The sequence below is a fragment of the Coregonus lavaretus genome (assembly GCF_964263955.1).
Source record: "Coregonus lavaretus genome assembly, chromosome: 5".
NCBI classification, from domain to species: Eukaryota; Metazoa; Chordata; class Actinopteri; order Salmoniformes; family Salmonidae; genus Coregonus; species Coregonus lavaretus.
In genome coordinates this window covers 12,973,945-12,996,645 of record NC_139992.1, presented here as the reverse complement: position 1 = coordinate 12,996,645, position 22,701 = coordinate 12,973,945, and the positions used below count along the sequence as shown (strand labels likewise).

At 44.4% G+C, this 22,701-nt stretch overlaps 1 protein-coding gene across 1 annotated transcript in view; it reads right to left on the bottom strand.

Annotated features, from left to right (window-relative positions):
* The window catches only part of LOC311128998 (semaphorin-5B-like), a 267,133-nt gene that overhangs the window by 84,168 nt on the left and 160,264 nt on the right, over positions 1-22,701 (bottom strand). Inside the window, exons 6-9 of the mRNA XM_084161231.1 lie at positions 16,857-16,919; positions 15,411-15,509; positions 12,743-12,956; positions 568-853 (exon numbers count right to left, since the gene is read on the bottom strand). Coding sequence (XP_084017357.1) covers positions 568-853; positions 12,743-12,956; positions 15,411-15,509; positions 16,857-16,919 — 662 coding nt within the window. The remainder of the gene's footprint in view (positions 1-567; positions 854-12,742; positions 12,957-15,410; positions 15,510-16,856; positions 16,920-22,701) is intronic.

Genomic DNA, 22,701 nt, shown 5'->3' with positions numbered 1-22,701 from the left:
TCTCTCTCTCTCTCTCTCTCTCTCTCTCTCTCTCTCTCTCTCTCTCTCTCTCTCTCTCTCTCTGTGTTCTGTTTAACAGTTCAAACTCCTGGGAGTTATTTGACCATGTTTAATTCAACACAGACAGATGGAGGAACTGGGGGACTGGGAGACAGACAGGGACCGAGACAAAGGATGGGAAAGAGGGAGGGAAACACACACAGTTGAAAAGTACACGCTCCTTCTCTGTCCTGTACTGGTACAGTGATAGAGAGCGCCTACTGCCTCCTGGGAGTTGGTGAAGTCCACAGGACTGAAAATGGATGAACGCAACAACCATGTCTCTGTCACTAACAAATACAGTCATGGGTGGTAACTCTACAATTTACTTGAAAGGCAAGGCACTCTGGGAAATATTTGAAAAAGGTTTTAAACTAATGAGTGTGTTAATTTAACACTGTTCCGGTGTCTAACACTCAATGTAGATTTTTTTTTTTTTTTTTTTACACTGGAGAATTTGCTGTGTATATGTGTTTACCTGAGTGTGTGTTTGTGTCTTGCATAGGAAGACTATCACTCATCACTCACACGTTGGTGGTGAATATCCCGTAGATTAGATCTTGTTCCGGCAGATAAAAGGTGCTCTGCAGCTCGTTATAGTAGAAGGTGATCTCTCCTGAGCGCGAGCAGTTCAGCCTGGCCTTCATGAAGGTGGTCCAGGTGTCCTCCAGTAGGAACCGTCCCCCGATGTCGTTCTTACAGACCCGGGCCACCCGGGAGTAGACGGTCTTCCCACAGTCGTGTTCCACAGCGTTCTCACGCAGAAAGAAAAAGGTGAAGAGACCCACATCGTACGCCGAGATGAAATGGGGCTCTGAGAAAGAGAAGAGAAGAGGAGGAGAGGACAGGAGGAGAGGAGTGGAAGAGGAGAGTAGAGAACAGGGGAGGAGAAGAGAAGAAGTAGAGGAAGAAGAGGATCGGGAGAGGGAAAGAGGGAAAGAGGAGACGATGTCATAGAGAGCATTAGACTCCATGAAGCCACAGGTGATGATTCTCAATGTCATGGTAGTCTATACTGATAGCCAATACTGATGAATGAATGTGTACAGTCATGTTGATAATAAAGATATTACTCATCCTGTGAGACATGTACATTCATTAGTAATAGTCATCCTGTAAAATTTACATTACATTCATTCCTCCTTCTGTAAATACCAGGACAGATGATCAATCTGGATATACAGTGGGGAAAAAAAGTATTTAGTCAGCCACCAATTGTGCAAGTTCTCCCACTTAAAAAGATGAGAGAGGCCTGTAATTTTCATCATAGGTACACGTCAACTGTGACAGACAAATTGAGATTTTTTTTTCTTCTGAAAATCACATTGTAGGATTTTTAATGAATTTATTTGCAAATTATGGTGGAAAATAAGTATTTGGTCAATAACAAAAGTTTCTCAATACTTTGTTATATACCCTTTGTTGGCAATGACACAGGTCAAACGTTTTCTGTAAGTCTTCACAAGGTTTTCACACACTGTTGCTGGTATTTTGGCCCATTCCTCCATGCAGATCTCCTCTAGAGCAGTGATGTTTTGGGGCTGTCGCTGGGCAACACGAACTTTCAACTCCCTCCAAAGATTTTCTATGGGGTTGATATCTGGAGACTGGCTAGGCCACTCCAGGACCTTGAAATGCTTCTTACGAAGCCACTCCTTCATTTGTGTTTGGGATCATTGTCATGCTGAAAGACCCAGCCACGTTTCATCTTCAATGCCCTTGCTGATGGAAGGAGGTTTTCACTCAAAATCTCACGATACATGGCCCCATTCATTCTTTCCTTTACACGGATCAGTCGTCCTGGTCCCTTTGCAGAAAAACAGCCCCAAAGCATGTGTTTCCACCCCCATGCTTCACAGTAGGTATGGTGTTCTTTGGATGCAACTCAGCATTCTTTGTCCTCCAAACACGACGAGTTGAGTTTTTACCAAAAAGTTATATTTTGGTTTCATCTGACCATATGACATTCTCCCAATCCTCTTCTGGATCATCCAAATGCACTCTAGCAAACTTCAGACGGGCCTGGACATGTACTGGCTTAAGCAGGGGGATACGTCTCGCACTGCAGGATTTGAGTCCCTGGCGGCGTAGTGTGTTACTGATGGTAGGCTTTGTTACTTTGGTCCCAGCTCTCTGCAGGTCATTCACTAGGTCCCCCCGTGTGGTTCTGGGATTTTTGCTCACCGTTCTTGTGATCATTTTGACCCCACGGGGTGAGATCTTGTGTGGAGCCATAGATCGAGGGAGATTATCAGTGGTCTTGTATGTCTTCCATTTCCTAATAATTGCTCCCACAGTTGATTTATTCAAACCAAGCTGCTTACCTATTGCAGATTCAGTTTTCACAGCTTGGTGCAGGTCTACAATTTTGTTTCTGGTGTCCTTTGACAGCTCTTTGGTCTTGGCCATAGTGGAGTTTGGAGTGTGACTGTTTGAGGTTGTGGACAGGTGTCTTTTATACTGATAACAAGTTCAAACAGGTGCCATTAATACAGGTAACGAGTGGAGGACAGAGGAGCCTCTTAAAGAGGAAGTTACAGGTCTGTGAGAGCCAGAAATATTGCTTGTTGGTAGATGACCAAATACTTATTTTCCACCATAATTTGCAAATAAATTCATAAAAAATCCTACAATGTGATTTTCTGGAATTTTTTTCCTCAATTTGTCTGTCATAGTTGACGTGTACCAATGATGAAAATTACAGGCCTCTCTCATCTTTTTAAGTGGGAGAACTTGCACAATTGGTGGCTGACTAAATACTTTTTTTCCCCACTGTACATGGTAAAGACATGTGACTAACACACTCGATGGGGGGAACAAAATCAATTGAGACCATGACTTCATCATTCCTTCCACTTTGACTTGGTGGTCAGAATCACCATATGGAAACATGGACACCCAAACCTTTTTCTAGGTGGTGAATTGTTATGGTTGCTATAAACACAGGCACTGTTAAGTCTTGACTCCAAAACAGAACACATTACCAGCACACCTGGGTTCAGAAACTTCAGGCAGGCTCAAGCAAATGCTCAAAGACAGCATTTGAATGATTTGGAGTACTATTTAAAGCCAGGTGTGATAACCAGTAGGATCCTCCTCTCCAGTAGAGTTATAACGTAGCATTGCTCATGCATTACTCATGACTAGAGAAGCAGTGAGGTTATGAGAACAACACAATATGGCTGTCTGTTCTGCTTTCCCTCTGGGGCCGTTCATTCTCAGTGATTACACGCACACGCACACACAACACACACACACACGCACACACACACACACACACGCACACACGCACACACGCACGCACACACGCACAAATGTACACACACACACACACACACACACACACACGCACACAGAAACACATGAACACACTGCGTGGAAACAGCCATGACGGTAAATGTCCCAGGGGCCAGTACTACCGTTTAAGCGAATTCGATTATAGGAGAATGCAGACGGCCGGCAGGAAGGAAACGACATCAGGAGCAATAACAGGGCTCTTAATTCCATTTCAGAACATTGATAAAAACCAACTGCAGGTAGTGACTGGCCGCAGCAAATAGGAATGGGTGAAACGGTTGTAGAGACTGACTGGATTACCAACTAGCGCAATGTTTGGTAAAATCTCAAATCAAATCAAATGTTATTTGTCACATGCACCGAATACAACAAGTGTAGACTTTACCGTGAAATGCTTACTTACTAGCCCTTTCCCAACAATGCAGTTAAAAAGTAAGAACATTTACAAAGAGATAAAAATAAAATATTAACACAATAAAATAACAATAACAAGGCTATATACAGGCTATATACAAGGAATACCGGTACCGAGTCAGTGTACTGGGGTACGAGGTAGTTGGGGTGATTGATTGAGGTAATATGTACATGTAGGTAGAGGTGAAAAGCAGAAAGTCCGGGTAGCCGTTTAATTAACTGTTCAGCAGTCTTATGGCATTGGGGTAGAAGCTGTTCAGGAGCCTTTTGGTCCCAGACTTGGCGCTCCAGTACCACTTGCCGTGTGTTAGCAGAGAGAACAGACTGTGACTTAGGTGGCTGGAGTCTTTGACAATTTACATTCCCTTGTCAGCTGAATATTAATCCACTGTCCCATTATTCTTATCCTATAGTTTGCTATCTCCATATCAAACGGTTCCATCATTGTCTCTAGGCTAAGCCTTAATGTTAACATCCCTGCATGGGGAGGAGAGACAATGTAAGAACCCATAGCTTTGTCCATGAATAATCACATGTAATGTAATCCATGTAAAAACCTGTAATCCATTTCTGATAAACTATCATGACAAATCTACCATCACATCCCTCACCTGCTCTACATGGAACTGTGTAATGGAGGACTAGGTTTTCCAGTTCAGTTAACAGCCATGTACATGATGGGTTTGTGAGTGTGTGTGAGGGGTTACTGTATCACCAGACTTCCTGTTGGGTCCTAGATAATTACCACAGAAAGAGAAGCTGTGGAAACAGGCATTAGTGTAGATTAACTGCTGCATCCCCACGGCTGTCACACACATGGAACTGTGGCTGTCAGAGGTGGCATTTGAATGAGCTAATACTCCATGTTTAGGCTGCGTGTCATTTGTGGGAGTAAATCCAACAAATAGCATTTTTCCACTTCCCTGCCGAAAGTAAACAGATTGTTCAATCTCCACACAGACTGATTGAGGCCTGCGGGGGGTGGAACTCACACACAGCCACAAGACTGAACATGGGGAGGAGGAAGAGGAGGAGGAGGAGGGAGAGAGAGAGATACAGTATATTATTGCCTGCCTGTGTGTGTTGCCTAGGCTTATGACTAGAAATTAGATTTGAATTCTCACTCCTCTGATCCTGCCCGATCCAGCTCTAGATTCTGAATGGAGAGTCCGTACAGCAAAGTGGGCTTTGCCCCAAGAGGATATGTGCATTTCAGGAGGGCTGAGGGAATGGAAAGTCAAGGTGGTGCCAACAGTGGGGTGTATGTCTGTCTGTCTGCAACCAGCTGTGATTATGCTGATGAGCATAGCACTCTCTTCGCTTCTCCACTCCTCTCCTCCCTTCCTCTCACTCCCCTCCTGTGGTAAAGCCCACCTCCCACACACACTGAGCCCTGTGTGGCATGAAGCATGCAGCGTGCTGTAATTTCACCCTCTCCCTGCCACGGGGAATAATTACACCACTCACTGCCTCCTGAGTCTCTGAGTCTATCTCCTCTCCTCTGCCTGGCCTGTATACTTCTGCCCCCCTACCTTTCCTCTCAACCCCTTTCTTCCTCTTTCTCTCCCTACTGAACAGAGTATGTGAGCGGAGTTGAGCGGTCTGCAATCCCGCTCATCGCTCATGGAGCAGTCGCTCCATGTCCTTTACAACCACTCCGCTAAAAACCGCTCCTCCCTCGCCGCTCCAAATTCACTCCATTCATTAAAATCACAATTTAACCAACACCCATCTATTTTTGTGACTACCTGGACCTACCATTTGGTTTTGAAGTATTGAAACCCAACCATATGATTTGAATGAAAAGTATTTTAATAAACAACATGAAAAGGTGACTGTAAGAAGCGCTCATCATTTCAAATAGGCTACATGTCGTATTACACAGCATATAAACACTCTAAATAGGTCAGGAGTCAAACAGGTAGCCTAAGTGAATGAATTATGAATTATTTAGGCTATATTATTTCAATTATTTCATGGCTATAGCCTACAAATAAATAAATTGTGAAGCATTTGCTAGTGGGACACACTAGGCTGGCAGGGACATTAAGCACTCAGAAAATAAACAACTTTTCGTTGTATTAAATCATTAAAGTTTATAAATTGCACCTATAGGCTGTGACTTACTTGGAATTAAATACATATTAAACGAAAAATGCCTTATTAGGCTCAGTGCCTTTTAATTAATTTTTGGAAACACGAGTTTGGCCAAAGTCTGTGGCTTCTGGCTCATGCGATGAGGCCAGCAGCAGAGAATACCCTCACCGTGCTTGCAGAGCCACTGGGGATGCTAAACACCCTTCGGGCCACTCTTGCCAGGCTGGGCAGGGATGCAGAGTTGTTTTAGTTTTTTTGATAGGTAGGCCTAAAGGTTTATAAGCAAAATATCCCTATCAAAATGGAAAGCTCCTTGAAAGAGGTAATATGCCAGGCCTATTGGGCCAAAATCAATGATGGCCTTTTGTATAGATAATCCGATTTTTTGTTTATAAATACCCACCTCGTTCCTTTCTGTAAGCATGTACACATAGTAAGTACACCATCATCCTTTCGGGATACTTGTCTTTTCAGATTCGACAATGATTATTTAGTTGTGTGCATGCTGGGCCGGGAATGCCCTGAGCTTATGAAGTGAGCACTACTAATTATAGCAGGCGAGAAGGCCGACGCTCCAGTCTTTGGTAAACTCGCTCCGTGCACCAGTCAAATTGAGCATGCTCAGCTCCTTGCTCCACTCAGCTCACATACTCTGCAACTGAGTCTATCTCCTCTTCTCTCCTCTGCCTGGCCTACTGTACTACTGTACTACTGTAGCCTTGTCCCCTTCCCCCTCTTCCTCTCCTGCTCTCACTTCCTCCATCTACTGTAGCCTCACCCTTCCTCTCCTCCCTTTCTCCCCCTTGATTCTCCTTCTTCCACCATCTATTGACTCGTGAGTCTCTCTGCCTTCTTCGCCTCTCTCCTGGTCTACCCCTGTAGTTTAAACTAGAGCTCTGCTACCCGACTCTTCGCCTCTCTCCTGGTCTACCCCTGTAGTTTAAACTAGAGCTCTGCTACCCGACTCTTCGCCTCTTTCCTGGTCTACCCCTGGGCGTTCCAAGATGGCGTAGTAGTGTGGTCGTGTATTGTGTTGTGTCCTCGTGTAAATAGCCAGTTTTTTTTTTTTTTTTGTCTTATCTCGTATATATTTCTCTATCTCACTTTCCATCCTTTAACTAAATATACTTTCCTGCAACCCGCCTCACCCAATGTGGAACGGATTCTATTATTTCTTCTGAAACTAGCCAGCTAGCCAGCTAACTAGCTACTTGCTATTAGCCACCGTTAGCGGTCTTCACCACTGTCCATGGCCTGCACTAACAACCAGCCAGCTCTAGCCTGGACAATTATCGGCCAGTCTGCACAGCGTGCTATCGACCATCGGCCTGCTGTACCATAACGGATTTTCTGCCGGAATCACTGAATCACTGGACCTTAACACCGGATCATCGCAACTAGCTAGCTGCAACCGAATGGCTGTTGTTGGCTAATCACCACTGTCCCGCTGCACCAGTTAGCCTTGAGCTAGCCTCAAGACAGGTCCATCTCCCGGCTATCTACCTCTCTGTCAACCGGATGGGACCTCCTAGTGTCGACACGGAGCCCCGCCGATCCATCACGACTGGTCTGCCAACGTAATCGTCTGATGTGGTTTCAACAGGTATCCGGTTGCGACGACCACGAAGATCCATCTGCTAGCCCAGGCCCGCTAGCACGCGCAATCTACAGCCGTGCCTCCTGCTCACCTGTGCTGTAGCAGCCTACGAACTGCTCACGGACTTACCTATTGCTGTTCACTGGACCTTATGATCACTCAGCTACACAGCTGATGCCTGATGGACTGTTCCTTTACACGGTACCCCATCCTGTTTATCTGTTTAGCTTCAGCCCAAACTTTCGTCGCCATTACCATTATCGAATTACACCTGTGATTGTGTTATGCCTCTCTCCCATGTCAATATGCCTAGCCTATTGCTGTTTGGGTTAGTTCTTATTGTACTATTTCACTGTAGAGCCCCCAGTCCCTGCTCAACCTGCCTCAGATAGCTCCTTTGTCCCACCCCCCATACACGCGGAGACCGGCTTAATCGGTACCTCCAGTGATGCTATCTCTTTCATCGTTACCCAATGCTTAGGTGTACCTCCACTGTACTCATATCCTTCCATATCCTTGTCTGTATATAATGCCCTGAATCTATTCTACAACGCCCGGAAATCTGCCCCTTTTATTCTCTGTACCCAACGCACTAGAAGACCAGTGCTTAAAGAATTTAGCCGTATCCTTATTCTATTCCTCCTCTGTTCCTCTGGTGATGTAGAGGTTAACCCAAGTCCTATAGCACCCAGTATCACTCCTACTCCCCAGGCGCTATCATTTGTTGACTTCTGTAACCGTAAAAGCCTTGGTTTCTTGCATGTTAACATCAGAAGCCTCCTCCCCAAGTTTAAGTTATTCACTGCGTTAGCACACTCTGCCAACCCAGATGTTCTAGCAGTGTCTGAATCCTGGCTTAGGAAGGCCACCATGAATTCAGAAATGTCCATCCCGAACTACAATATTTTCTGTCTAGATAGAACTGCCAAAGGGGGCGGAGTTGCAATCTACTGTAGAGATAGCCTGCAGAGCTCTATCATACTATCCAGGTCTGTGCCCAAACAGTTTGAGCTTCTACTTCTAAAAATCCACCTTTCCAGAAATAAGTCTCTCACTGTTGCCGCTTGCTACAGCCCCCCCTCAGCCCCCAGTTGTGCCCTGGACACCATATGTGAATTGTTTGCCCCCCATCTATCCTCAGAGTTCGTACTGCTTGGTGACTTAAACTGGGATATGCTTAACACCCCGGCCGCCCTAAACTAGATGCCCTCAATCTCATACAAATTATCAAGGAACCTACCAGGTCAAACCCTAAATCCGTAAACATGGGCACCCTCATTGATATCATCCTGACTCATTTACCCTCTAAATACACCTCCACTGTCTTCAACCAGGATCTCAGCGATCACTGCCTCATTGCCTGCTTCCGTAATGGGTCCGCGGTCAAACGACCACCCCTCATCACTGTCAAAAGCTCCCTAAAACACTTCAGCGAGCAGGCCTTTCTAATTGGCCCGGGTATCCTGGATGGATATTGACCTCATTCCATCAGTAGAGGATGCCTGGATGTTCTTCAAAAGTGCTTTCCTCTCCATCTTAAATAAGCATGCCCCATTCAAGAAATTCAGAACTAAGAACAGATATAGCCCCTGGTTCACCCCAGACTTGACTGCCTTTGACCAGCACAAAAACATCCTGTGGTGTACTGCATTAGCATCGAACAGCCCCCGCGATATGCAACTTTTCAGGGAAGTCAGGAACCAATATACACAATCAGTTAGGAAAGCAAAGGCTAGCTTTTTCAAACAGAAATGTGCATCCTGTAGCACTAACTCCAAAAAGTTTTGGGACACTTTACAGTTTTGTAAAGTCCATGGAGAATAAAAGCACCTCCTCCCAGCTACCCACTGCACTGAGGCTAGGAAACACTGTCACCACCGATAAATCTACGATAATTGAGAATTTCAATAAGCATTTTGCTACGGCTGGCCATGCTTTCCACCTGGCTACCCCTACCCCGGCCACCTGCTCTGCACCCTCCGCTGCAACTTGCCCATGCCCCCCCCCCCGCTTCTCCTTCACACAAATTCAGATAGCTGATGTCCTGAAAGAGCTGCAAAATCTGGACCCCTACAAATCAGCTGGGCTAGACAATCTGGACCGTTTCTTTCTAAAATTAGCTGCCGAAATTGTCGCAACCCCTATTACTAGCCTGTTCAACCTCTCTTTCGTATCGTCTGAGATCCCCAGAGATTGGAAAGCTGCCGCGGTCATCCCCCTCTTCAAAGGGGGTGACACTCTAGATCCAAACTGTTACAGACCTATATCCATCCTGCCCTGCCTTTCGAAAGTATTTGAAAGCCAAGTTAACAAACAGATCACCGACCATTTCGAATCCCACTGTACCTTCTCCGCTATGCAATCTGGTTTCCGAGCTGGTCATGGGTGCATCTCAGCCATGCTCAAGGTCCTAAACAATATAATAACCGCGATCGATAAAAGACAGTACTGTGCAGCCGTCTTCATCGAACTGGCCAAGGCTTTTGACTCTGTCAATCACCACATTCTTATTGGCAGACTAAATAGCCTTGGTTTCTCAAATGACTGCCACTTCTAAGATAGAGTTCAATGTGTAAAATCGGAGGGCCTGTTGTCTGGACCTCTGGCAGTCTCTATGGGGGTGCCACAGTGTTCAATTCTCGGGCCGACTCTATTCTCTGTGTATATCAATGATGTCACTCTTGCTGCTGGTGACTCTCAGATCCACCTCTACGCAGACGACACCATTTTGTATACATCTGGCCGTTCATTGGACACTGTGTTAACAAACCTCCAAACGAGCTTCAATGCCATACAACACTCCTTCCGTGGCCTCCAACTGCTCTTAAACGCTAGTAAAACTAAATGCATGCTCTTCAATCGAACGCTACTTGCACCCGCCCGCCCGACTAGAATCACCACTCTCGGCAGGTCTGACTTAGAATATGTGGACAACTACAAATACCTAGGTGTCTGGTTAGACCGTAAACTCTCCTTCCAGACTCACATTAAGCATCTTCAATCCAAAGTTAAATCTAGAATCGGCTTCCTATTTCGCAACAAAGCCTCCTTCACTCATGCTGCTAAACATGCCCTCGTAAAACTGACTATCCTACCGATCCTTGACTTCGACGATGTCATTTACAAAATAGCTTCCAACACTCTACTCAGCAAATTGGATGTAGTCTATCACAGTGCCATCCGTTTTGTCACCAAAGCCCCATATACTACCCACCATTGTGACCTGTATGCTCTCGTTGGCTGGTCCTCACTACATATTCGTCGCCAAACCCACTGGCTCCAGGTCATCTATAAATCACTTCTAGGCAAATCCCGCCTTATCTTAGCTCATTGGTCGCCATAGCAACACCCAGCCGTAGTATGCGTTCCAGCAGGTATATCTCACTGGTCATCCCCAAAGCCAACACCTCCTTTGGCCGCCATTCCTTCCAGTTCTCTGCTGCAAATGACTGGAACGAACTCCAAAAATCTCTGAAGCTGGAGACACTTATCTCCCTCACTAACTTTAAGCATCAGTTGTCAGAGCAGCTTACCGATCACTGCACCTGTACACAGCCCATCTGTAATTAGCCCACCCAACTACCTCATCCCCATATTGTTATTTACATTGTTATTTATTTTGCTAATTCGCACCCCAGTATCACTATTTGCACATCATCTTCTGCACATCTATCACTCCAGTGTTAATACTAAATTGTAATTATTTTGCACTATGGCCTATTTATTGCCTTACCTCCATAACTTACTACATTTGCACACACTGTATATAGATTTTCTATTGTGTTATTGACTGTACGTTTTGTTTATCCCATATGTAACTCTGTGTTGTTGTTGTTGTTTTTATCGCACTGCTTTGCTTTATCTTGGCCAGGTCGCAGTTGTAAATGAGAACTTGTTCTCAACTGGCTTACCTGGTTAAATAAAGGTAAAATAAAAAAATTAAAAATTAAAAGTTTAAACTAGAGCTCTGCTACCCGACTCTTCGCCTCTCTCCTGGTCTACCCCTGTAGTTTAAACTACAGCTCTGCTACCCGACCCCAACCAGACGGGCCACAACACAATACATCGGGTTAGGGCTGGGTAGGGCCTGTTTTTTTCATCAATAACTAGGGTACGGGCAGTGCTCGGGTATCACTAAATTAATCACTAACAATTTGAAGCTGAGCCATTTGCTCGTGCTCTCAGTATAGTCATATCTGACTAAGATCATAACATGGTGTCAGAAGTACTTCAACCTCGTCCAATATAAAACAGGAGAAATTATTTCACAGAAAATAATCATGTTCCTTGAGTTCAGAGTGACGAAAAGTAGCTAACAGTTAACTGCTCTCTCATGTCTCTTCATTGAGCAGAGCAGCCCAAGCGGAGCCATTGCTATGGACACTCACAGACTCAGTGCGAGCTGAGCAAGCTGTGCACAGGGAGTGAGTGACAGACAGAGAGGAGGAGCTAATGGATTAACTAACCGAGGAAGTTATTTCTGATTTCGGGCAGGGCTGGGCCTTAAATTTGGCCTGGGAAGGGTAGGGCCTGAATGTCGCGGGCATGGGTAGGGTAGGGCCTGAACGTCACAGGCATGGGTAGGGTAGGGCCTGAACGTCACGGGCATGGGTAGGGTAGGACCTGAACGTCACGGGCATGGGTAGGGTAGGGCCTGAACGTCACGAGCATGGGTAGGGTAGGGCCTGAACGTCACGGGCATGGGTAGGGTAGGGCCTGAACGTCACGGGCATGGGTAGGGTAGGGCCTGAACATCACGGGCATGGGTAGGGTAGGGCCTGAACGTCACAGGCATGGGTAGGGTAGGGCCTGAACGTCACGGGCATGGGTAGGGCTCAGGCTTTAAATTCATGCCCGTGCAGGGCTCTAGTGCACACCTCTACCCCCTCACCCTTCTTCTCAACCCCTTTCTTCTCCCTCCTTCTCTTTTCTCCTCCTACTCTGTGGAGCCAGGAACTAAGTATGGTTGCTGTGTTTGAATTACTGCAGATAATAATCACAGTTTCTGAAAGGGGGGGGGGGGTCAAATTACCATGTTTTTTTACTTGGATACTAGGAAATAGTAGAAATGGTGTCCCTGAGAAACATGGTTGATAGACTCAGTCTGTTAGACTGCACCAAGCCATTAACAATCTGGAAGCACTGGGTCTCTAACAAAGATCTTAGCTCCTTTGCAATCCACTTTAATGGACTTTACCAAATTAACTAATACAAACACATGGTGGGCAGCGCGGGTGGTGTCAACACACACACACACACACACACACACACAGTGAGGTTTGTGTAACCGTTAATTACCGTTGAGCCACTTGGAGTTGTACTGGGCCGTCCGGAGGGGTGGCATGCCTCCTAGGCTCCGATAGATGACGGGGTCGCGACCCGAGAAGTCTATGACAGTGGCGGCGAACAGCTCCCCACTCTCCGTCACCACCGCCGTGGAGTTATGGCGAGGGTCATATGGGCACCGTGCCACGCCGTTCACACGATCCAACACGCTGGACATGTTCCCCACCTGAGAGAGGGGGAGAGAGGGGAGAGAGATACAGAGCGTGAGAGCAAGAAAATGATAGTAACAACACAATATCTTCCCACAGACCACATGGCTGTTTGATGTTTACATTCCAGACATTGCTAGAGACGACCTTATCTTAATGCCTCCCTTCATCATTCACTATCTATCATCCCCCACCCCTATTCTTGCCAGTTATCACTCTATCCCCTCTTCCCTTCATCCCCCCTTCCTTCTTTCCTTCCTTCATTCCACACAATTCTAATTTGGGTTGTTTGGTAACCCAGCGCTGGTTAAATAGCGGACAGAACCCATTGGGTTATTTTGACCCAGCCAGTTGGGTCATTTAATTACCCAAATATGGGTTTATTTAACCATCAGTTGGGTATTTTATACTGTCATTAGGGGTGTGGCTTTCAGCTAGAACTTATTGGCCACCCGTGAGAGTAAATGTCATTCCTGTTTATCATGTTAAGTTTACATGGGATTTACATAGGCTTTTAGAGAACTCCAAAACTTCTGTAAGCCTCATTGAAGCTACAAAAATATAAATGTTCAACCTTAACACTAGAACCGCCATAGACCAACGGCCACTGACGTTTGATTTGGTAAATAATAAAAAATTGTCCACAAAAAAAACAACGTCATCCTCCTTCACTCAATTTTTTTCATACCTTTTCCCAACTTAACAATGCGCTGTAGGACATTGGTACCCAGCCAGGCGCTAATGTGTCTCTCTCTCTTCACTGAATGAATGCCAAATGGATGAATGGGCGATAATTGTGCACGTTACTTCACAATTGAATTTAAATTAGGCCTGAATGATAAGGAGGGTGAAGAGGTTGATGTAATTTAGAATGACAGTAGTGTAATGATGAGTTTGTGTTACACCTATTTATTAGCGTTGGCGCTCATTTTTATACCATATAATTGGAACGCATGCCTTGTGGGTTGATATCATTATTTTTTAAGTTTTACTTTGTAAAAAGAAGCTGTTATGGGAATGTTTTATTTACTATAACTCTATTACTAATCAAATGTATTGTACGGGAAATGAAAACATGCTACGTGTTGCAGTAGGCCTTTAGAATAATGCAAAACATATCCTTGACTCTATCCAGGTTGATGAGCGAAGGGAAGCAAACGATGCCGGCCCACTGAATGAATGATAAATGGGCGATAATTGTGCACGTTACTTCACAATCTAATTTAAATTAGGCCTAACTGAATGATAAGGAGGATTAAAAGGTTGATTTAATGTAGAACAACAATAGTGTAATGAAGAGGTTTGTGTTATGTCTATATTTATCAGCGTTGGCGCTCATTTTAATAATTTCACCGCTCACCTTGTGGGTTGATTTGTGAGGGACTTGAACTACCGTAATTTTTCGGACTATAAGCCGCGCCTTTTTTCCAATTTTTCGACCCTGCGGCTTATTTAACGGTGCGGCTAATCTATGGATTTTTACAGCTAACGGCCACTAGAAGACCTCCTAGGTATTAAACATTAAAACACCTGCGGCTTATAGTCCAGTGCGGCTTATATATGTACACATCATTCAATTTAGCTGCTGCGGCTTATACTCCGGTGCGCCTTATAGTGCGGAAAATACGGTAGTGGTTTTTCGTTTTTTACTTATAGCCTAGAGTAACATAAACTAATGAAAATGCTATTATATTCTTTGAAATTATAGTTATTTAGTATTCTAATGTTACCTAAGACCTTAATAAACACAACCAAATTATTATTCATCTGATAGCATATATGAAATGTATATAAATAAGACTGTTAGAATGTTGATGCGTCATTGGCTGGAAGTGTCGAAAATAGCCTATAGGCCTACATTTTTCACTAGGACTTTGTAGAAGTATACAAAACATATCCTTGACTCTATCTAACCAAATAACTATTGTTATATTTTTACATGGATATATTTCCACTAATATTTCTTCATGCAATGCAATTGTTTATACACTATTTATCAAGCGTTGGTGCTAATGTTTAGGCACCTTGCGGGTTTATATGCACCCGATTCTAAAGGGGACGCCCGGCAACATTCTCTAGCGGGTACTTACTTATAGGCTGAAAGGCCAGGCAGTTCTAGTGTTAATATGTAATAACTATACAACAGATTAACAGAAATGACATTTACTCTCACAGGTGACTAAAAATAACAATCTGAAAGCCACGGCCCTACTAAACTACGCCTTCAGTCATCTGATCTGACCTGTTGGGTCAAATCTCAATAACCCAGCACCAATAACCCAACACCCAGCATCAATAACCCAGCAGTTTTTAAAGAAAACAACCCAGCATTTTTTACAGTGTACTTTACTCTCTCATCATGCCCTCCCTATCACCCTGCCCCACCCACACCCCTGTAGGTTATCACTCTATTCTCCGACCCGCATCACTCCATCCATCCATCCTCCCTCCATCACTCCCCCATTCCTTACCTCCCGGGTGATACAGAGAGGCTGGAAGGCATTGGTTCCACAGGTGATGACCTCAGTCTTATTGACCAGCAGGACGCGGAGGTAGTTCTGACACTCCACCTACAGGGGGTGGTAGAGAGCAGAGAGGTTGTTAGAGGTTAGAAAGCAACGTACCTTGGTCGTATTCACTAGAAACCAAACAAAAGAAAACGGACCGAAACGGGGAGGGACTACCTGAACTTGATAAGAACCTGGGACCAAATGGCTCATTAACAGCTTCTACCCCCAAGCCATAAGACTGCTGAACAGTTAATAAAATGCACCCGTACTATTTGCATTGACCCCCTTATTTATTTATGTTTTTGCACTGACACTCCAACACACACACAAACACACAAAACACACACACACACACACACACACACACACACACACACACACACACACACACACACACACATTCACATTCTCTCACACTCTTCACATACGCTGCTGCTACTCTCTGTTTATTATCTATGCATAGTCACATTACCCCTACCTACATGTACATATTATCATAATCCTCGACTAACCTGTACTCCCGCACAATGACTCGGTACCGGTACCCCTTGTATATAGCCTCATTACTGTTATTTTTATTGTGTTACGTTTTCCTTTAGTTCGTAAGTACGCATTTCACTTGTTGTATTTGGCGCATGTGACACATTTGATTTGATTTTAAACCTGATAAACTCTTGTTTTCATTGCAAAACATTTTGCTATGGTTTGCAACAGAGTGCCCTAATGAATATGACCCACACGGCTCACTTTAATGATATGACTGGAATGTTTTTCTATCTTTCATCTGTAAGATGAAATGTAACACATTTAAACCTAGTCTAATCATATCTAATTTTTTAGAAAGCATTGTCTGACGATTGAGGGAAAGAAACTTCTTTGTTGTCCTTAAATATCCTGTCTTGGCAAATAAATAACCTAGCTGTGCTTCAAACTTGAGGTCAGACGACGTTCTATAGGTTTCAGAGAGAAGGGATTTTTACTTTCTCTTCTCTGTTGGACTTTTGAGATAAAAATAGCATGCCAATCAATTCTCACAAAGAAAAGCGAAATAACAAAATGATCACAGCGTTTGCTATCAGCCGTTGGAAGGACAGGAGAAGGGCTCTGCCTTGAGTGGCTTACTAAAAAGTCTGTGTTATTTTTCACTTCCCAGCCAGAAAACACATTTGATTGAAGGGGCCCAATAATCACAAAATCACTATAAGCCCCTCCCACAACACCCCCTAGAGCCCCTTGACCAGCCAATCAACAGCTGTCTTTTAAAGGAAATGCTCCTATTCAGGGAAGGTCCAGTGTGTGTGTATGTGTGTGTGTGTGTATGTGTGTGGTGTGTGTGCATGTGTGCGTGTATGTTTGTGTGTGTGTGTGTGTGGACCCCTCCCGGGGGGTCTCAAAGTCGTTGTTTACCTCTGTCTTCCCTTTGCTCTGACAGGACCTCCTGGTGTCATCGTCTGGAATCCATTCCGTTGCCTAGGAAACCAAAATAAACACACGTAAAAAGAGTGATTGGATGCAGCACTCACCTGTTAAAAAGGGAGCTGCCTGACTACTGCGTTAGAAAAAGACTCACCGTGGCTGCCTGACTACTGCGTTAGAAAAAGACTCACCGTGGCTGCCTGACTACTGCGTTAGAAAAAGACTCACCGTGGCTGCCTGACTACTGCGTTAGAAAAAGACTCACCGTGGCTGCCTGACTACTGCGTTAGAAAAAGACTCACCGTGGCTGCCTGACTACTGCGTTAGAAAAAGACTCACCGTGGCTGCCTGACTACTGCGTTAGAAAGAGTAAGTGGCTGCCTGACTACTGCGTTAGAAAGAGTAAGTGGCTGCCTGCAAATGCTGCAACTGTTGACAGTAATATTAACAACACAGATGCCATGAAAAGACACAAAACGTATTGTTGTTTGTTAATTGCGTCAAAATGGAGCTGAGTGGGCCAGCCAGTGGATTACGAGGTGAGGTAACCAGATAGGACCAGGGCTGCAGCTCAGATGTCATTAAGATGGAAATAGCATCTTCTTCTCTCATTAAGGCTAAAGCAGTGTGATTCAGAGTCCAATCCTCCACCACACACACACACATGCACACACACACACACACACGCAAGCACACACGCACACACACACAAACGCACACACACACACCTTCCTCCAATCTTCTACCACACCGACGCCCGTTGTTTCTCCACGGGCCAATTACATTCCTTTAGAACCGCATGCCTTGGTTTTAATTAAGAATACCCCAGCCCTAGCTCAGTGCTGGGGCACACAACAAACACACACGCACGAACACACACACACACAGACACCACTTGGCTAACAGAGCAGAATTGGCCTTTTGTATGGGAGCCTGAGAGATGGTACTCTCTCTCACTTTGTGTTAAGGTCTCAGTCTCACTAAAAATAGCTGGCCTGACCCACTAGTGCTGGAAGAGAGAGAGAAGCTAAAGTTGGCATGGACTAGGGCCAGCGTATACCCCCTATGTGACACTCCCCTCTCCACTATCATTCTCATCCCCTCTCCTCCTCTCCTCTAATCTCTTTCAGGGAATGGGGGGCCTCTGCGCACTTGAGCAAAAGTCTGCCATTCAGTTTCTCTCTCTCGACTTTGAGACGGAGCATCCATAACGACCGCCATTTTGGCTTCTTCTTCACACAGTGGAACATTGCCATGCACAACAAGGCGAGAGACTACTATACAGAGACCACATGGTGACATGAAAACAGAAAAGCCCATGTCTGGACTCTGGAAAAACATGAAAGTGTCACCAGGAGATGGCTTATAACGAGGAAGAAAGAAAGAAAGAAAGAAAGAAAGAGAGAGAGAGAGAGAGAAGGTGATAGAGAGAGAGAGAGAGAGAAGGAGATAGAAATAGAGAGAGAGAGAGAAGGAGATAGAAATACAGAGAGAGAGAGAGAGAGAGAGAGAGAGAGAGAGAGAGAGAGAGAGAGAGAGAGAGAGAGAGAGAGAGAGAGAGAGAGAGAGAGAGAGAGAGAGAGAGAGAGAGAGAGAGAGAGAGAGAGAGAGAGAGAAGGAGAGAGAGAGAGAGAGAGAGAGAGAGAGAGAGAGAGAGAGAGAGACTTCTGTAGCTCAGCTGGTAGAGCACGGCGCTTGTAACGCCAGGGTAGTGGGTTCGATCCCCGGGACCACCCATACACAAAAATGTATGCACGCATGACTGTAAGTCGCTTTGAATAAAAGCGTCTGCTAAATGGCATATTATTATTATTATTATTAGAGAGAGAGAGAAGGAGATATAAAGAGAAAGAGAGAGAGAGAGAGAGAGAGCGAGAGAGAGAGAGAGAGAGAGAGAGAGAGAGAGAGAGAGAGAGAGAGAGAGAGAGAGAGGATGAGATAGAGAGAGAGAGAGAGAGAGGAGGAGATATATATATAGAGAGAGAGAGAGAGAGAGAGAGAGAAGGTGATAGAGAGAAGGAGATAGAAATAGAGAGAGAGAAGGAGATAGAAAGAGAGGGAGAGAGAGAGAAAGAGAGAGGAGATAGAGCAAGAGAGAAGATCGAGAGAGAGATGGAGATAGAGAGAGAAGGAGATAGAGAGAGGGAGGTGCTGCTGCCTAAAGCAGCCCCTAGGAAAGAGAGTAACAAAGAAAGAGACACATTGATTAGTTCAATAAATCTATGTTAAGCTCATTGAGAGAGAGGAGTTAGTCCTAAACTGCATCCTAAATGGTACACTATTCCCTACGTAGCGCACTACTTATGACAAAAGTAGTATACTATATAGGGAATAGGGTGCCATTTGGGACGTATACACTGTGTCTGCTCACCCTGATGAGTCTCGGTGTTATCTCGGTCTGAGAGACTCTTTTCAATTAACCTTCCTCATATTACCATGAACAGAGAGAAAGAACGGAGAGAGAGAGAGGGGGGGGAGAGAGAAAGAGAGAGAGGGAGAGAGGGGGGAGAATGAGGGAGAGAAAAAGAGAGTGGGATAGGAGAGAGAGAGAGAGGGAGAGAGGGGGGAGAATGAGGGAGAGAAAAAGAGAGTGGGATAGGAGAGAGAGAGAGAGAGAGAGAGAGAGAGAGAGAGAGAGAGAGAGAGAGAGAGAGAGAGAGAGAGAGAGAGAGAGAGAGAAATTAGCAGAGAGAGAGAGAGTCATGTAGGCCAGCCAGCCATACAGGCCCACTGTGATTAAATTAGACAACTAGGACAGTTTAAACTCAGGACAGATAAGAGCCAGGGCCTCAACTGAATTATTATTATTTTTGTAACTTTTTATTACCCTCATATCAAGGCGTTACGATAACACCATGACAGTCAACAAGCTCTTCAAATACCATCACACATACCCTCACTGGGTCATCTGTCAAACACTGCACACGTCACATTGACCCTAGAACTGTTTTTCAAATGAACTGTTACTACAGGTGGTCATGTCCTCAATAGCCCAGCTCTAGGAGTGGAGTAGTGATGACGTGATCCAAAACAAATGCACACACACCCCTCCTTTCACACTCCCCTCCATCTTTTGCTGTGTGTGTGATGGATGCCTATGCAGTGAATCATCGTTTAGGTCATTACCATCTTTTCTCAGCGAGAAATTCCGTCAGCTTAACCCCTGACCCCTCGCCGCTCCGTCAAGTCCCTCTATTCACCCCTACTGGAACAAAGTCAGCTCACAGAGTCCTACTCCGAATACCACAGGGCCCATGCACACCCAATACCACCACAATTATACCCCCCAGCCCCGGTTGTGACAGGCCTGAGATGGGTGACGGCTGTACAATGCCTGCCTGCCTGCCCGGGCTGGAGCTGGGCTGGATGGATGGAGCTGTCTGTGTGTCTGTGAGCAGGCCCATAGGTCCGCAGGGCAGTAGAGGGATGAGGTGACAGTGTAGGGATGAGGCTAGAGGCTTGAGACCCTATTTCAGACTAAACGGGTCCATTTAGAAATTATGATATATGACACAGTGATGAGGAGAGGTGGAGGACATGTTAATATCACAATACTTACTATTCTATTCATATTCAATACTAAGTATTCTAGTTTGCCTTATACTTTCATACGAGTTTGACATTACATTTGTGATGATTTTTTTGTTCAATTGAGCTACTGACATTTGGAAATAAGACTCAAGCAGAAGATATATCACTTCAACAAGTTATTCACCGTAAATGTCAGTTTAAATGTCAGTTTGAAGGTAACTATAACACATTGGTTTGAGGAATACAAAATGGCGGACATTGAAAAACAAACTGAAGATAGTAAATTTTTCCTGCTTATTTTCCAAGACAGTCAATTATTCTAGTCCTGGACTGACTTGTTCATAAATTGTGTAAACACTCTCTAATGTATCTCTGACTTCATTCTCCTCTATAAGAAGGGCCAATCAACAACAATGATGCACCTTCACCAACACTATCTAGTTTCTCTCAAACCCAGGTGACACCTCATTTCTTCCAACTTTGTCACTTTGACATTTTGGAGGCAATAAGTAATCTGCCCCCGGCAACCGTCTACAGAAAAAAAAAATATTACTTTTTAATGGGCAAATAAAATAGCTGAAAATACAATTAGTGAGAGGATGGAGGATTCATCACATTTACAGAAGAAAAATTATGTTTGGGAGGGAAATGTATTCAATTTTTACAGAGAAAGTAGGAAATGTTAATGAAACAAACCGCTAACAGTGAGCCAGACAGTTGGAGAGATGGGAAATGGCTCTTGCTTAAACATGGATGGCACTCTGTAGATAAGACTAGGTCGCTCTGTGACATATGACAACAAGCATGGTGACTATTAATTATGGTTTGTGAATCATTTACATTTTAGTCATTTAGCAGACGCTCTTATCCAGAGCGATTTCAGGAGCAATTAGGGTTAAGTGCCTTGGTCAAGAACAACACAGACACATTTTTCACCAAGTTAGCTCGGGGATTCCAACCAGCAACATTTTGGTTACTGGCTTAACGCTCTTAAATGCTAGGCTAACTGCATAATAAATGTGTCTGGAAAGAAGACACAGGGGTATTTCAGAGGATTTGCTTCAGTGGGCTACAGCAAGTACAGTATTTAGAAAGATTGCTGTGACCGCTTGAGACTGCCTAAAGTGCACTTGTTTGTACACAGACTCTTATGCACTTATGTGCATTGACTCGTGCACTTACAGATGTAGGATCTTAATTCGAGCCAGTTTGCTACAAAAGGAAAATTATCCTGCAGCAACAGGAAATGTAAATGATTATGTGGATTATAATTAATGGTATTTTTTGGGGGGGTTGATAAATTATTCGTAATGGAAAATCAAGTCTGAAATGTCAAAGTGAAAACTACAAACTTCAGAAGCCTTTACAAACCTAAAATACACTACAAGTTTTAAATCTCCTGCATTGCAGAAAAGTTATCCTGCAACAGAGTGATCAAATTAAGATCCTACATCTGTACAGTATACATACTCACTCAACCATGATGGTATGGACTAAGAATCCATTTAGTGGACTCTGAGAATCTATTTACTGTTGAATATATTTCCCCTCCCTATATCCTTGACTCAACCTCCAAATCTCTGTCGAACCGTCTCTTCCTTCTTTGACGTGAAGGGGAGTGAGCGTTATGTGCATGATCTGTGATGAAGGTGTGGAGAGGAGGCAGAGATATCATCTACACTGAGGGAAAAAAGTATTTGATCCCCTGCTGATTTTGTACGTTTGCCCACTGAAAAAGAAATTATCAGTCTATAATTTTAATGGTAGGTTTATTTGAACAGTGAGAGACAGAATAACAACAAAAAAATACAGAAAAACGCATGTCAAAAATGTTATAAACTGATTTGCATTTTAATGAGGGAAATAAGTATTTGACCCCCTCTCAATCAGAAAGATTTCTGGCTCCCAGGTGTCTTTTATACAGGTAACGAGCTGAGATTATGAGCACACTCTTAAAGGGAGTGCTCCTAATCTCAGCTTGTTACCTGTATAAAAGACACCTGTCCACAGAAGCAATCAATCAATCAGATTCCAAACTCTCCACCATGGCCAAGACCAAAGAGCTCTCCAAGGATGTCAGGATAAGATTGTAGACCTACACAAGGCTGGAATGGGCTACAAGACCATCGCCAAGCAGCTTGGTGAGAAGGTGACAACAGTTGGTGCGATTGGAAGAAACACAAAATAATTGTCAATCTCCCTCGGCCTGGGCCTCCATGCAAGATCTCACCTCGTGGAGTTGCAATGATCGTGAGGAATCAGCCCAGAACTACTCGGGAGGATCTTGAGGGGTCAAATACTTATT